At 35.2% G+C, this 16,334-nt stretch overlaps 1 protein-coding gene across 3 annotated transcripts; it reads left to right on the top strand.

Moving 5' to 3' along the window:
• Positions 1–549: 549 nt before the first annotated feature.
• Positions 550–13,461, top strand: LOC132132819 (adenylate kinase isoenzyme 1-like). 3 transcript variants are annotated; one of them, XM_059545358.1, is made up of 7 exons: positions 550–638; positions 8,191–8,223; positions 9,289–9,324; positions 11,486–11,649; positions 11,758–11,874; positions 13,092–13,283; positions 13,375–13,461. In XM_059545358.1, exons 2-7 carry the CDS (start codon positions 8,217–8,219, stop codon positions 13,441–13,443), a joined length of 585 nt encoding a protein of 194 aa, XP_059401341.1. In that variant the 5' UTR covers positions 550–638; positions 8,191–8,216; the 3' UTR covers positions 13,444–13,461. The 3 variants fall into 3 exon arrangements, with proteins under 3 accessions (XP_059401341.1, XP_059401344.1, XP_059401332.1); XM_059545361.1 differs by lacking the exon at positions 550–638 and adding an exon at positions 3,955–4,034; XM_059545349.1 differs by lacking the exons at positions 550–638; positions 8,191–8,223 and adding an exon at positions 9,019–9,126.
• The last annotated feature ends 2,873 nt before the right edge of the window (positions 13,462–16,334 follow it).

Here is a 16,334-nt window from a genome sequence, read left to right as displayed (position 1 = left end):
AAAAAAACTATTTTGATGATACTACTTTGTGCGCTTTGTTTTGTACACCAGACCAACAATAGGTGTTACTTGAGTTTACTGTATAAGAAAGTGTATTGAAATTTATTTTTTATTAATTGCATTAATGCACATAGTATATATTATAGACTAAATAGTAATACATTTAAAATACATTAACAGACTTACTTTTGGAGAACACACTTAAGTAAAATTAATCAATTATTTTACACGTGCTTTAGTATATTGATAAATACTTCAAAATAAGTGTACTTATTTAAAACACAAAATCATACTGTAATTATGTCAAATGTATAAGTAATACTTAATTAGACATTATCATAAAGTGCATTTTTATAAAGAATTCCTTTAAGATTTGAAGTACACAAAAAGTACACTTTTAACACAATTAAGCACACTTCTTTTTCACAAGGGCAATCATGAGCTCTAATTCATCTACATTGCTGCATTTTATCCCAGCAGCCCTCCGTCTTCCCAGTGTGCCGTGCGTCAGCTGGAGCTGCTCAAGACTATATAAAGTGGCTGTTGGCAGAGGGAGGGCTGCCGTGCAGTGGACAGACAGGAGCCGGACACACTCAGCCTTCACGGGACCACAGAGACAGACAGAGAGAGACAGACAGGTCAGTACAACACACTGAGAGGAAGTGCAATAATACAGCACGGAAATGCCTTATCGTGTATGTGTTTGTGTGTGTGTGAGAGAGAGTGAGTTGAGCTCTTTAAGGTCTTGCTGTTCACAGGCTGATCAGGTTAAAGCTGCATGAGAATATGTTTTGACAGCTGCAATGTCAAATGGACAAATGCGCATAGGCATTTGTGTTGTTTCATCTTTGCAATCGTCTTGTGTTTTCTCACGAGTTGCTCAATGCAGTGCTGATCTCACGCTCCGGAATAAACATCTGATGGAATCAGTCACATGTTCTCCATTGTAAACATGGCCCCTTTTACGTCAAACGGAGCCGCTCTCCTTTCTTAAAGCTACAGCAGCTCCATCACTATGGCAACAGCAGAAATGGGGTTTTCCAGTGGGTTTGAGAATGAAAGCGTTTTGTGCACTGGTTTTGTGGTGGACAGCAGCTGCCGCCATAGTAGATCATCTTTTTTTAGCGTCTCCTCATGAGCGGATGGATGGATGGGAGGATCATTAATCTATATGATAGGACAGGATCGAGGTTTCCCTCATATCAATTTCACCAGAAACTGAGCACAAGGTGTCCACAGATGCGTCACATGACCCTGAGACGCATTAAAATACATGCAACCAGTTCTAAATTTTGATGGCTGATTTATGAGGTTATATGTGACATTTAATCTAGTTGGAGACACTAACTGGGATCCCATATTCCTAAAAATATGCTACCCCTGAACAGAGTTCGAAATAGGTTTTGTAGTAACTAGCGGATGTAATTGGACTCAATATTCATATATATACATATATATATATATATATATATATATATATATATATATATGATTAGTAAAAATTATTATATAAAAATTGTTCAATATATATTTTCAAATTTTTTTTTTTATGTATTTTAAATACTGTATATAAGTATAGGTAGATGGATGGATAGATAGAAACAGCTAACAAGTTAGTTCATTAACTTGTATGTCCCCTATCATAAAGATAATTATGTTTGATAATTTTTCTGTCAATAACTCACAACTTACATCTCAACACAATTTCACAATTTTTTAATCTTTGGATCATTATTACAACATTACTGAAGTACATTTACAAGAAAATACCATTTAAGTCTTCTACTTAAAATGTTTTATATTTAATTAAATGTTTTACTTGCCATTTTTCTGTAATTGTTTACTAGCAATTTCTGAATGAGAGTTGTTTTTACACATTTTTTCAGAGGGGAAACTCATGCAGAAATAGGGTTAAATCAGTTCAAACTGACTATTTACAAATATTATAGGAATACACAATGTTTAACTGCATCACTGAAATTGAAATGCATTTTATACAACAAATGAAGGTTCCATTTGCGGGTGCTGATGGGAAGCACTGAGCAGCTGTCTGCTGAGAGAACTGGCTCATCTTTATACCAGCTTTTAATAGACAATATTACAGACAGCTCTGTGCATATCAGGTTGCATTTGTGCCTTCTCGTCTTCAATTCGGACATGATTTTGGAGTGTTATGCTGTATAGTAACCAAAAAGTAAGTGTTATGTTACCAAAGCATTTCATAATCAAAGTCCTTCCAAACCTTTCTAACCTTTGATTCATTTTGCTGGTTGATGCACACATTGACACTCTACTACAACCCTAGCGCTAATTTTTAATTTGTCATGGCACTATAGTTTCTGCCAAAATACCATAATTATGTTGGTTTTTCAAAAAAGCAAATAGTGACGATAATGTTTTTTACATGACGTCTTGTGCACGACACACTAAAAAATTCAATTTATCAAATAATGAGAGCTCGGTAAGCCGTTATTTACACAAGAAGTAAGTCATAGTGATCGAAATGGCAGCGGTTGTTGAGAATGACCCACATACCGTACTTCAGTTAATCATTCTTAAATGCAAATAATACAAGCATAAACACAAGCCATTAAACCTGCTATGATTCTCGGCTAATGTTTCCAACATAGACACTTCACGTCAGTAGGAATAAGACATGTAGCTGCAGAAAGCGAGAGCTGCTGGACCTGTTTGCTTCACGTGCTCTTGAAACTATGCCATATTCAATTAATCAGATCTACATCGTCATACTATACATTACATGCATGCAACCATATAAACCAGCTGCTAAGTTAGAGCCAAGAACAACAGTCTCCCATGCCAGAGAGTCCTACAGAATCACCATAATTGGCAGTGCATGCAGTGCTGAAGTGTCCAGTGCTGATTCAGGTCTTTGGGTGACATTTACAGTGGCACAGGGTCACCCGCATATAAAAGCAGCCCACTGGAGAACAGATCAGTGCATTACATAATACTGGCAGTGTGTTTGAGTTCACTGCACAAAACCCAACAGACAAGTGATGTGCTGCCAGTTTTGGGTGGAATACAGTTTGCACATGTATCTTTAACAAACAGATGCATTTACATTTTGCCAGAAATGTGTCTTAAACCACTTCCTGCAGCTATTTTTGTGATAGGGTTGCGATGCATTTCAGTCTGTCTTTTCCTGATTGCATAGCTTTCTGGTCAGTAAAAACATATGGCACGGTAAATAAGTGTAGTTGAGAAACTCAGCAGTTTAACTACATTTCAGACATTGTGCCTTATGAATGTAAATTCTGGTAGTGTTTTAATGTGCCTTGCAAAGTAATTATTAGACAATGGGGGGAAATAGGAGTGGCACACTTTTGTAATGTTTCATAAAACACAATTTTAAATGGGCAGGCTTGTTGCTCCAGCTCAGTTTTCACTGAAATTCATTTACTAGATCCATATACATTTTCTTATACATAAAATTATTAAAATATATTTATCTAAATTATAAGAAATATTTGTAACACTATATATATATATGTGTGTTTTATGCAGTGTTAGTATTAATATGACACATTTTGAGTCTTGAGTAAGTGTGCCTTGTAACAGATGATACATCATCTTCATAATAATAACGAAACATTGTCACATTGTCATAATCTTTTTCCCCCAAAATATTTGTGGCAACCTTGTTGCATTTAAAAGGTTCAGTGGTTGAAGGCCAGGGCAAACATAGTCAGTCACCTTTGTTTGAGTAAACCCTTGAAAACACTGTCTGTAAATCCTCAGATGCAGTTGGCTTAAATTCATAACAAATGCTCCAACAGTGAGCAGAGATCTGACATTAATATAACACATCTCCTCTCACACATATATAGAACTTACTATAGCACTGCTCTTTTAAAACAGCACTGCAACTAAAGCACAGACCAGCAGGACAAGTCTTTGAGAACACAGCATTTGCATGCAAAGCATTGTGGGTCACATGACCAGTAGTGCCGTCACAAGAAAAAGGGATCTGTTTTCACTTGCCATCCAGACGCTCCGAAACAGACCGAACAGTAAGACACACTCTTTATAAGCTCTCTCTTTCTCTGCTTTAGTGTCTGACGCAGAGTCTCTACGCTTAATGAATCCTGTCTAGAAAGACTCAGTCATTGTGGATGGTATGTAGTTTGAATGTCACTAACCTCTACACTTCAACAGACTGACTGACAGAGCTGTTTCATACGGATAATAATGCAGAGAACATGCACAGCTGTTAGGCTGCAGTCTAAGTCTACACATGCCATAAACATACCTCATGTTAGTGACTAACTGTAACTTGAGACTGAAAAATACCTCTGCAGCAATAACTGATGGTATAAATAGATGCAAATAAATTAATGTTTGAGAGTTTTGAATTCCAGTCAACTTTATACGGTTTATATTGTGAGGCAGTAAAAGTTCTTAATGTCTAAAAGCAGTGGGTTGCTCTTCTGGTTTTGTGTTTAGGTGTGACCAGTCGGTGTGACAGCTCACACGTCACAGTTGTGAGAAACGTCAGTTCATTTATGTGTTCATAACCGTCTCATAATGCCTCTCAATCTAGTTTTTGATGTAAAGATGGGTAAACTGATGTCTTTAAAAGCATCAGTGACTGCTTTACCATACAGGATTTGAATAATGTTCTACGCTGCGCATCTGTATTTTAATAAAAAAAAATAGCTTTCACTTGATGCACAATGCTAAATATTTCATCAACTGTTATAAAATTGCAAGAAAGAATTGATTTACAAACTATTCACAAGCAAGAGTTTAAACTAAAGAAAAATATTGTAAAGTTGAGAAAATACTGCAACTTGTTATCAGCAGAAGCAAGTCAAATGTGGTGAAGTGTGTGAAAGCTTGTGCTGTTCCTGTCTGTGTGGATCAGCTGCTGCTCTGAAGAATCCAATATGTATGTATGTATAGTAAAATATAAATAACAAATGCTATGAACATGGTATGAATTTATATATATATATATATATATATATATATATATACATATATACATACAGTACAGACCAAAAGTTTGGAAACATTACTATTTTTAATGTTTTTGAAAGAAGTTTCTTCTGCTCATCAAGCCTGCATTTATTTGATCAAAAATACAGAAAAAAATGTAATATTGTGACATATTATTACTATTTAAAATAATTGTTTTTAAATGTATTATACTTTAAATTATCATTTATTTCTGTGATGCAAAGCTGAATTTTTAGGATCATTATCACATGATCCTTTAGAAATCATTCGAATATGATGATTCATTATCGACGTTGGAAACAGTTCTGCTGCTTAATATTTTTTCAGAACATGTGATACTTTTTTAGGATACTTTGATGAATAAAAAAGTAAAAAAAATACTTTTTTAGGATACTTTGATGAATAAAAAGTAAAAAAAAAAAAGAAGCTATGTTTTTAAAATATAAATATTTTGTAATAACAATAAACACAACTGGTCAGTAATTTGGGGTCAGTAATTTTTTCTTTCTTTCTTTTTTTTTAAATAAAATCAATACTTTTATTCAGCAAGGATGTGTTAAATTGATAAAAAGGGATAGTAAAGAAAATATATTATTAGAATATATATTATCAGAAATGTTTATTTTATTTTGAATAAATGCAGTTACTTTGAACCTTTTATTCATCAAATATATTAGAGAGCAGAACTGTTTCCAACACTCATAATAAATCAGAATATTAGAATGATTTCTAAATGATCATGTGATAGACTGGATGTTACATGTGACACTGAAGGCTGGAGTAATGATGCTGAAAATTCAGCTTTGCATCACAGGAATAATTTTTTTTTTTTTAAGTATATTCAAATAGAAAACTATTATTTTAAGTTTTAATAATATTTCACAATATTACTGTTTTTTCTGTATTTTTGATCAAATAAATGCAGGCTTGATGAGCAGAAGAAACTTCTTTCAAAAACATTAAAAATAGTAATGTTTCCAAACTTTTTTTTTGAGTTCAGCTCATGAAAAATGGGGGCAAAAACAAAAGTGTTGCATTTATAATTCTATTCAGTGTATGTATGTTTGGGCTGTTATAAATGTAAAAAAAAAAAAAAAAAAAAATGAAAAATAATATTATATAGTTGTTTGGGGTGGGAATAAATTAACACGATATGGGATGACGCAACAGTTATCTTGCATTGTGGTCTATAAGAGCGTCCTGAAGTGTGCATATAAAGCAGACTCGCTCCCTCTGTTAAAATATGGGTATGTCCATGTAAACTTCCCTTGTACAATTGATGAAGTGGAACACACTTCAAATGGCAACGGGGATTCCCCCGAGGGGAAGTGCTTAGGGAGGTTTACGAGTGCGTGTCTAAAAGTGAACTTAAATGCAGCCCTGAAAAAAAGCTAATCCCCTTCGTAAACACTACTTCTGCTTCTTTTATGTCTGTCCTTTCCAACCTGACCATGTAATGTGTGAAGTCGAGCTTGTGCAAGACAAGCATTTGTGGTTAAAAAAATATCATCAATGCCAGTTGCTCAAAAAATGTAATGAAAAATTGCAGTTACATTCATAATCTTGTGAAACTTTTTGGATGTTAATAATGTTTTTTTAATGGCGGTAATAATTTCACCACCAGCAACGCATCTAATATTCTCTCTGAATTTCCATGTTCCCTCATGAAAATTAGCCATGGTTTTAACAGGAATAAAACCTAACATCATGGTACTTGTGCCATGGTAGCCACTAAATTAACCATGGTTTTATTACTTCAAATAATCATGTAAAAATAAATATTAAGATTTTTATTTTGTGTGTGTGTGTGTGTGTGTGTGTGTGTGTGTGTATAAAAAAGACCTAAGCCTACAACAGCCTTTAAAATGACTTACAATGCATTATATAAAAACAACGAGGCAATAATGATTAGCTAATTAATATTTGTATGGTTTCATAGAATAACACAATACAAAAAAATAAAAAAAAATAAATGCATGATGTAATACAAAATAAACTATTTACATACATTATTATTAAAAATGCCTGCAAAGGGAGCCAAAGGCCTGCTCTTATACTTACAGGACGATCAAATCCTTGTTTAACAGGCTATTGACCAAGCATTTAATTCAAATATCCACTTAATCTTTAAGGCCACCTTTTTGCTAGACCCTGCCTCTATAATTTCTTTAAAATAAAACACATGGACATCACAACCCTTAGAAAAATTAACCATGGTTTTATCAAAGAACTGCTTAATTTCTAAATGCTTGAGCCTATCAAATCAATCAGATAACTGTATTATTAAAATCATAGCCATAGGTAACGGTCTAAAGCTACAATTGTGATATGTAAAAGATACAATCGAATTACAATAAAAAAGTACATTTTTTTTTACTTTTATATTTTATTATGATCACTGTAGTAGTTTTTTTTTTTTACTTCCATAATATTTGAGCGAGGGGGTACAGCAATACAATCCTGCTTGGGCACCCATTTGGCCAGCAGCAGCCCTAAAGTAACAGGCAAAGAGACAATGAGCTAAATAGATAAAGATGAGTCAGAAATGTACACTGTGTGTCAAGTCAAGTCACATCACCTTTATTTATATAACGCTTTTAACAATAAAGATCGAGTGTGTGTGTGTGTGTGCGTGTGAGTGGTTCAGGTATACATTACATTATGGGGACAAAATCTTATGGGCAATATCCAAAATCTTTGGAAAAAAGTTTTTTTTTCAAACAAAATTTTTTTTCTGGTCCCCATGAAGAAACAACATAAATTGTACAGAATTCAGTTTTTTTCTTTTTTTTTACTAATATCTTGTGTGAGAGGTAGGGTTGGGGTAAGGGGATAGAAAAAACAGTTTGTACAGAATAAAAACAATTACACCTATAAAGAGTCCAATAAAACATGGCAACCCAATATGTGTGCGTGAGTGTGTTTGGGACGGAGGGGTGTAAATGTATAAAGTGTTGTTGGCCAGTGTGTGACAGTGTTTCAGGACTCTGTTGGGAAATGATGCTTTGAGCAACGTTTCTCCTCCGGAGTCTGCATTTCAGCATTAATTCAGAATCTGCTCGTATCAACCACATCAGAAATGATCATGAACTTTCTGATCCGTAACTAGGAGTTCAGATGAGAATGAGTGACAGACTTCAAATCAATAAGAATAGTAGTTTTTCCTCTCTTTATCTGGACTAATCCTTGGTTTTATTGCTCTTTTAGGATAATCTCTCACATTACAGACAACCATGGCAGGTAAGAATTTATCTCCATCTACAATATTTAATACTTTGAAAGATATTTATTTGTTTGTTTGTTTGTTTATTTATTTATAATTTATTTATTTATTTGTAATGACACTTACAGTTATTTTACAGTCACCTGAAAGAAATGGCCTTCAGTAAATGGTAGAGCTTTTGTAAATAAGATTAGTTCGAGACTGTCATGAAACACAAGTGTTTCCAAACATGGACCTCCTAAACAAGGACCTGCAGTCTGAGAATTAAACTCAATGACAAACACAAATACAGAGAACTAAAGAGCAGATAAACAGGGAAAGTTGACATGAACACACACAAATGAACGTCTTCATCATTCATCAACATCTGATGGTCTCTGATGACCTCATGTGGGCTTTCACTGTAATGCTTCATCATTACAGTGCAAAAAGTAGTGATATAGCATTCCCTGTTAGATGGGAATGTAAAAGATAAACTAAAGACACATACAACTCAATTTTTAAATAATGAATGAATGAAAAAATAACAAAAAAGAAGCACATAGTGTCTTACATAGTGAAACTGAACATACAAATAGCAAAATATGGGTCTGCCTTAAAGGTGTACAGTTTGCATGTTTAATATATATATATATATATATATATATATATATATATATATATATATATATATATATATATATATATATATATATATATAAGTTACAATAAATAAAGGAGTATGTTGTATTGGTTGCAGCCATTGTTTACCTGTCATCAGTAGTTCAGGATCAAACCTTGGCAACAGTTGCCATGGTGAACTCAAGCATTCAGAAGTAAGTGAAGGAAAGAGCAGAATCAGTGTGAAGCAGAAATACTGTGGTCAGAAATGGGCTTAGGTTGCTTGAGTAAATCAGCAGTCGCCGTGCTGAAGACAGATGGTAAATGATTTGAGCACAATGTCTGCAGGAGAACATCAGACTTCAGAAGTAATAAGACAGTCTGATAGTACTGAGATCTCAGAGAGTTTTCAAATAATAACACAGCCTCTGGTGATCCACATGCTACATTTAGACTGATTTGAATGTTTTATTGTGTCACAGATAAACTTAAAGATGCTAAGATCGTCTTTGTGGTGGGTAAGTTGAACTGCCTTTACTTTTCACCTTGTCTGGTAAAAAAAATCATTCATCAAATGAGATGTTCTTTTGTAAATGGAAACTCATAATCATAAGCCGTGTTGGAGAGAAACGTATTGTGAAACCAGACCAGCTTTCTGTAGGAAGGACAAAAGCATCATGATACACTGTAAAAAATATTTAAAAAATATAAACGTTGTAAACAAAGATTACATGCAATTTCTTTGTAATTATTAGTGAAATTTACTAGCAATTTCTGAGTGAAAGCAAATCGGTTGATGAATTCATGACTATACGTTTCAAATAATGCAGTGCTGTTCTGTTCTGTTTGTTTGCTGCTAAGTGTAAAGTCACATAAACTCCTAGTAAAGCATGCGTCTATGAGCCATCACTCAAAGGTTTGAAATAATTAAGAATTAAGGATTTGAAAACCTTTCTGTGCATCAAGGTTGCATTTATTTAAAAATTCAATAAAAACTATAAAATATCAGTGTGAATATATTGTGAAATGTAATATATTCCTTTGATCAAAGCTTCAGTCTTTTCCTGAAGCATTTTTATTATTATCAATGTTGAAAACAGTTGTGCTGCTGAATATTTTTGTGGAAACTATGACACATTTTATTGTTCAGGATCCTTTAAAAAAGAACAGCATTTATTTGAAACTGAATTATTTTTGTAACATGTAAATGCCTTCACTGACACTTTTGATCAATTTACTGCATCCATGCCAAAAAGAAGTATTAATTTACTTTTTTTAGCCACGTATCACAATTTTCACATACAAAAATAATCAGAAATGTTTGTTGAGCATTTAATAAGCGTATGATTTCTGAAGGATCATTAGGGTGACCACCTGCTAATAAGCCCAAGGGGGGACAAGGGGTACGTTTCTGAGGGACAATGTGGGACACCCTATGGGCAGACTCACTGATAGTGGTTTACCCATTTCTAGCACATACCACCTTACATGGTATATTAATAATGCCCTATTCCCCTAAACATGTGTAATTGCTGATGTATGCTCATGACAGAATTGACAGATGCACTTCCACTTACGATTTACTTTAGCTATTTTATTAATTTTTCATTACAATTTATTCACTTTAAATAAATTATAATATAAAACATCACAACTCAAGGGAAGGGAATTCACTCATTCACTAATCCCTATATAGTGTATGGCAGTTGAGTTTACTATATCAGGAAGGAGTGAATAAATAAATAAGTGAACGGATTTGGACAGTGACGTATAGCCTACACTGCGCGTGAGACTTGGAGCTGTTGCAAAAAACATTGCCATGTGTACTTTTATATTACATCTACCTAATTTTAGAAAATAATACTAATAGCAATAATACTCAAAATTACTTTATATTGCAGTTATACATACCTCCCGCGTCAGCTTTGTGGTTTCATCGATAGTAGCCTATATAGTAATAATAATAATAATAATATATATATATATATATTGTAATGCTTTTATGTTCATAATCATTAATTGCTATTAAAATAACGTACTGATAACAAAAATAAACACACATAAACGTTCATAATTATGTATTTATTACTTTTAGTATCTTGACACTTGCTCAAGCAGCGTTTTGAGCTCAGATAAGATGGTTGTTGAGCGTCCACAGGCGACTTTGTAAGTTAACAACGATGCCACCTCAGTAAATTAGTCAAATAGTAAACTGAGTATCTTTACTCTCATTCAAACTCGCTCGCTCGCTCTCGCAGTAGCGTGCTGAACTGTAATGTTCGTTTGGCTGCCTGGGGCTCGAGGATATAGAGCCATCAACTTTTTTTGAGCAAGCATTGATTTTGCGTGACACAGTCTCAATTTGCGGGACGCATGCATTGGGCTTCAAACGCTGTGCGCGCACGCGCTACGCGGGACGGGTGGTCACCCTAAGGATCATGTGATACTGAAGACTTGAGAAATGATGCTGAAAATTCTGATTTGAACAAAGCAACAAATTACATTTTAACATATAATCACATAGAAAACATCTATTTTAAATTGTAATAATATTTAACACCTTTTCTGTATTTTTGATCAAATAAATGCAGCCTTAGTGCACAGATGACCTCTTTCAAAATCATTAATATAATCAAGTAATATTATATTGGTAACTGATGAGTGTTCTTCTTATGTCAGGTGGCCCCGGCTCTGGAAAAGGCACCCAGTGTGAGAAGATTGTGGCAAAGTATGGCTACACTCACCTGTCCTCAGGTGACCTGCTGCGTGCGGAGGTGGCGTCCGGCTCAGAGAGGGGCAAACAGCTCCAGGCCATCATGCAGAAGGGAGAACTCGTGCCTTTGGTCAGTCCAATCACTCTTCACATCCTGGATAAAAGCATTTCTCAGTCCTGACGTCACTCGCCGTTATCATGAGCGGAGTTCATTCTGATGCTACTCTGGTTTCTGCAGGACACAGTTCTGGACATGATCAAAGAAGCCATGATCGCCAAGGCTGACGTCTCAAAGGGCTACCTGATCGACGGATACCCTCGTGAGGTCAAACAGGGAGAGGAGTTTGAGAAGAAGGTAAAAGAACATCATCACACAAACTCAAAGACAGCATACATGTATGCTTACAATCTCAGCAAATGGTGTCATTTATGACTGGATTTCAGGACTGACATCATTTGATCAGAGCAGATGGAATCACCATTAGAGCTTAACAATGGATAGACTTCATTATTCACAACTGTTAGCTCTAATCCTAAACATGTGCATACTGTACAGTAAAGCATTGACATTTGTTTACCATTAACACAAACCCAAACCCAAACCCCTTACATTATTTCACACTTAGAATTCATCTACTCTCGCTCAGTTTTGCAGAGTATTTTAATAAACCACACAATATGAGAGAATTTAGCAGTTTTTTTTTTGCATGTAAAAATACACCAGAATTTAAAAGTTTGCAGGCAATAAGAACTTTTTTGAAAGAAGTTAAAAGTTTTATTCATCAAGGACACATTAAATTGATCAAAAGTAATAGTACAAATAAAATAAAAGACCTTCTTTTGAACTTTATATTCATCTGTGAATCTTGAAAAATAAAATGTATAACGGTTTACACTAATATATTCGGCAGCACAACTGTTTTCAAAATCGATAATTTCTTGAGCAGCAAATCAGCATATTAAAATGATTTCTGAAGGATCATGTGACACTGAAGACTGAGGATTGATGCTGAAAATTCAGCTTTGATCACAGCAATAAATTACATTTTAACATATATTAACATAGAAAACCTCTATTTTTAATTGTAATAATAGTTCATAGTAATTTAATTTATTTTTGTTGAAATAAATGCAGCCTTGGTGAGCAGAAGAGACTTCTTTTTAAAAACATTAATAAAGTTCTTACTGACCCTAAACTTTTGTCCGCTAGCGTAAATAAAACAACAACATAGTTAAAGTATTCTTATTGGAAAAATAACAACAATTACATTCAATTCAATTCTCTTCAACCCATTTAAAGAATGCTGAAAATTTCAGGTAAAAAGCAAATGTTGAAATATGAAATTATAGTTTTATTTCACATTCGTGTCCAGTACAAAACAAGTGTGTAATCAATGAAAACATACAAGTAAGTTCAGTATGCTGTTAATTATATTAGTAGTAAATCACAAGCCACAAATCTCCTGAATGACCTGCACCTACAAGCACACACATAATCTGGTTTCCAAAACGTAAAAACTCCTTGAGAAGTCATTCAGATGGAGCATGCCGTGTCGTTCTTCTCTCTATCAGATTGGCGCTCCAGCTCTGCTGCTGTACGTTGACGCTAAAGCCGAGACCATGGTGAAGAGACTGATGAAGCGCGGAGAGACCAGCGGCCGTGCAGACGACAATGAGGAGACCATTAAGAAACGTCTGGATCTCTATTACAAAGCCACTGAGCCCGTCATCGCTTACTATGAGAAACGCGGCATTGTTAGGAAGGTGAGCAGAAACAATGACAGAAATATAATGATTCAGTCCAGCATGACACCGGATCTCTCTTCAATTCTATGATTTCTCTCTCCTTTTCCAGATTAACTCTGAGCTGCCGGTTGATGAGGTATTTGCTATTGTTGAAAAAGCTATCGATGAGCTGAAGTAAAAAGCACTTGACAACAAACTCTTGTTTGGGTGATTCTTTTGCCTTTTCTCTCATACTGTATATTCCTTATTAAACAGAAACTCCAACCTGAGACTAAATCCATCAGATCTCTCAGCTGGATTGTGTGTTTGACTAGTAATACCCTAGCAACCTGCCAGAATACATTAGCAACTGCCTTTCAAACAGTCACGCATCCCACAGGCTGTATAAAACATTCAAACTACACAGACACATGGATTTGGCAGCCTTCAGACTTTTTAAAGCTGTTTTAAACTTTTATGTATTATTTTTTGTGTTTTGTCAAGCTGACATTCGAATGCCTTTTCTCTCTCTCTGTGTGTTCATTGCTAATAGTGACAAGGATCCAGACTTATTACCTTCACGATTTCTCATTCTTTAGTGCTCCAGACTGAAAATAATCTCTACACTTTATACGTTATTATAAAATAGATAGATCCAGTCCTTGATTATGACTGACTGAGGTGTGTTCAAAGCCATTGATAAATACTCTGTGAAACATACGGAAGCTTATTACTGCAGTGAAAGAAAACCATGCTTTGCCAAGTCGTAATAATTAAGTCATAATTATGAAACAAAAAGTCAAAATTATGACATGCTTAATCTTATTTTAGAGATTAAAAAAAGAAATTTACGTCATTTTGACTTGGTACTGTATGTCACAAATACTTTTAAAATTATAATTTTAGCTTTTCATCTCATAATGACTTTAAAAGTAATCATTATAGGATGAAAAGTCAAAATTATAATGTTTGAAATTGTAACAAATGATGACCAATAATTAAAATCAATAAATCGAGATTTTTAGTTAAAAAGGGCAAAAAGAAAAATATTATTATCATCATTTTGTATATTTTAAGCTTACAATTATGAGTTAATATGTCATGATTTAAGCTTCTGAAGTTTTAATTTTTACTTTTAAAGTCATAATGTTCTACTTTTTATCTCATAATGATCACTTTTTTATCTCAAAACTATTAATTTTCTCCATACAGGAATTGATTTTTAAAAATAACCGATTAACCGTTACTGACAGACCAACTGTGAGCTCTAAAGGTTGTTTATAGGTGGTATATACTTTTGTTGATGTCATCCGTTGGCATTATTTTAAAAACAATTGTGTTAACAGCTGAATTTGTGGTGGAAAAGCTACATTACCGATGTCACTATGTAGAAAGTTCCACAAATCAGGGAGTTATGGAGTGCAAATTGTACCAAAAGAGTGCCTTAATATGCTGTGAAAATACTAAAATATTTGTATATAAATAAACTTGAAGGATATTGTTACAATAGATAATAGATATAATCAGCAACTTAAATTGTTTTTTATTTCTTCATTGTCTGATTTTGAAATACCTTTTTGTTTCAAATTAAAGTTTGTAATGTTTAAATAATTAAATTTAACATTATTTAAATAGATTTTAACTGTTGTGTGTTTATTTTATGATATTTTCCCAGCTATATGTAGTAATCGTTTTATTAAACCGATGCACCCTGTGAAACCGTGGTTTGCAGTGATTTTAGAACAGCTCGAAATCATACCCAACAACCTGTAGCTCTTCTAAAATCACTGTAAAGCAGGGTCCTTCACATCTCAATCTGTCAAGAGCTTTATAAATATATAAAATAAAAGTCAGCTTCAGTCTGCAATTAGATGCGGACCAAGGAAGTAGAAGATTGCCCATGAATGGGAGCAAGGAAGACAAAGGTGAGTGTGACACCAAAGAAAGAAACAACCAGGACATAGGACACGAAACACATAGAACACCAAAACTACTCACAACACAGACTGGACAGAAGAGGAATATAAAGGAAAGGGGTAATCAGCGACAGGTGGGGTAGAGGCAGCCAGTGTTCAGCGCAGCCCCACCGCCAGATCAGCGCTGATTGCACTGGTCACAAGCTGCCGAAAAAGACATTACACACAGACAGCAGAGGGAGCCAGAGGGCACCCTGACACGCAACAATACCCCTCCCATCAGGGATACCTCCTGGTGTCCCCAGAGGACTCCATGACACTGATGAAACTGGTCAATGAATGCACGATCCAGAATGTCGCGAGCCGGAACCCAGCATCTCTCCTCTGGGCCATAACCTTCCCAGTCTACCAGGTTTTGGTGTTCTCTACCCCTATGCCTCACATCGATTAGTTGCCGTGCCCTTATAAGCCGGCGACCCCTTGATGAGTCTAGGATGGGGGCAGTGGTCTGGGGCTGAAGGGGGAGTGAATAACGGGCTTGATCTTAGATAAGTGAAATACCAGGTGAATATTCTTAAAAAAAAGGGGGGGGGGGGGTTAATTGAGTCACACAGACAACGGACTGAGCACTTTAGACCAGACCTTCTGACCGCACATGTAAAGTGGGGGCTTAGTAACCGGAGACAGAGATCTCTGGTGGACAGTCAAAGCCACTGACCCAGCTGATAGTTTGTGCACCGATGACAATGAGCTTGTTCTCTAGTATGAAGAACTGCTCTTTGAAGATGTACTTGGGCCTCGTTCCATGTCTCTTCACTTTGTCGAAGCCAGTTGTGAAGTTCCCTGGACCATGGGAATAGAGGTGGTTGGAAACCCAGGACGCACTGGAAGGGGGTGATACCAGTTCCAGGTTTGTGGAGAAAGTTCTGAGCATACTCGGCCCATAAGAGATAGCAGCTCCAGTAGAGTAGAGTAGGCCACCAGAAGTGATTATTTAATAACTTCTAAGTGTTGCTGCAATACCAGGGTGTCCGGAGCTGGGAGTTGAATGAACTAGCTGAAGGACTCTTTGTCATACGGCTTGAGGCACGAAGGTGAGGTTAGGTGGGGTTCTGACTGGTGGTGGTTCAGTGGTTTGAGCATCCGTGATCTTCCTCATGATCCATTGGATGGG

The sequence above is a fragment of the Carassius carassius genome, chromosome 4, assembly GCF_963082965.1.
Source record: "Carassius carassius chromosome 4, fCarCar2.1, whole genome shotgun sequence".
In the NCBI taxonomy this organism is placed as follows: domain Eukaryota; kingdom Metazoa; phylum Chordata; class Actinopteri; order Cypriniformes; family Cyprinidae; genus Carassius; species Carassius carassius.
Note: the sequence above shows the minus strand (reverse complement) of the source record. Positions and strands in the feature narration are given on the sequence as shown.

Excerpts from the sequence above, each read along its gene's own strand:
- LOC132132819 (XM_059545349.1), top strand. The coding sequence starts at position 9,075 with ATGGGCTTAGGTTGCTTGAGTAAATCAGCAGTCGCCGTGCTGAAGACA. Across the intron at positions 9,325-11,485 it reads TAAGATCGTCTTTGTGGTGG|GTGGCCCCGGCTCTGGAAAA; the intron begins GTAAGTTGAACT and ends TTCTTATGTCAG. Across the intron at positions 13,284-13,374 it reads AACGCGGCATTGTTAGGAAG|ATTAACTCTGAGCTGCCGGT; the intron begins GTGAGCAGAAAC and ends CTCCTTTTCCAG.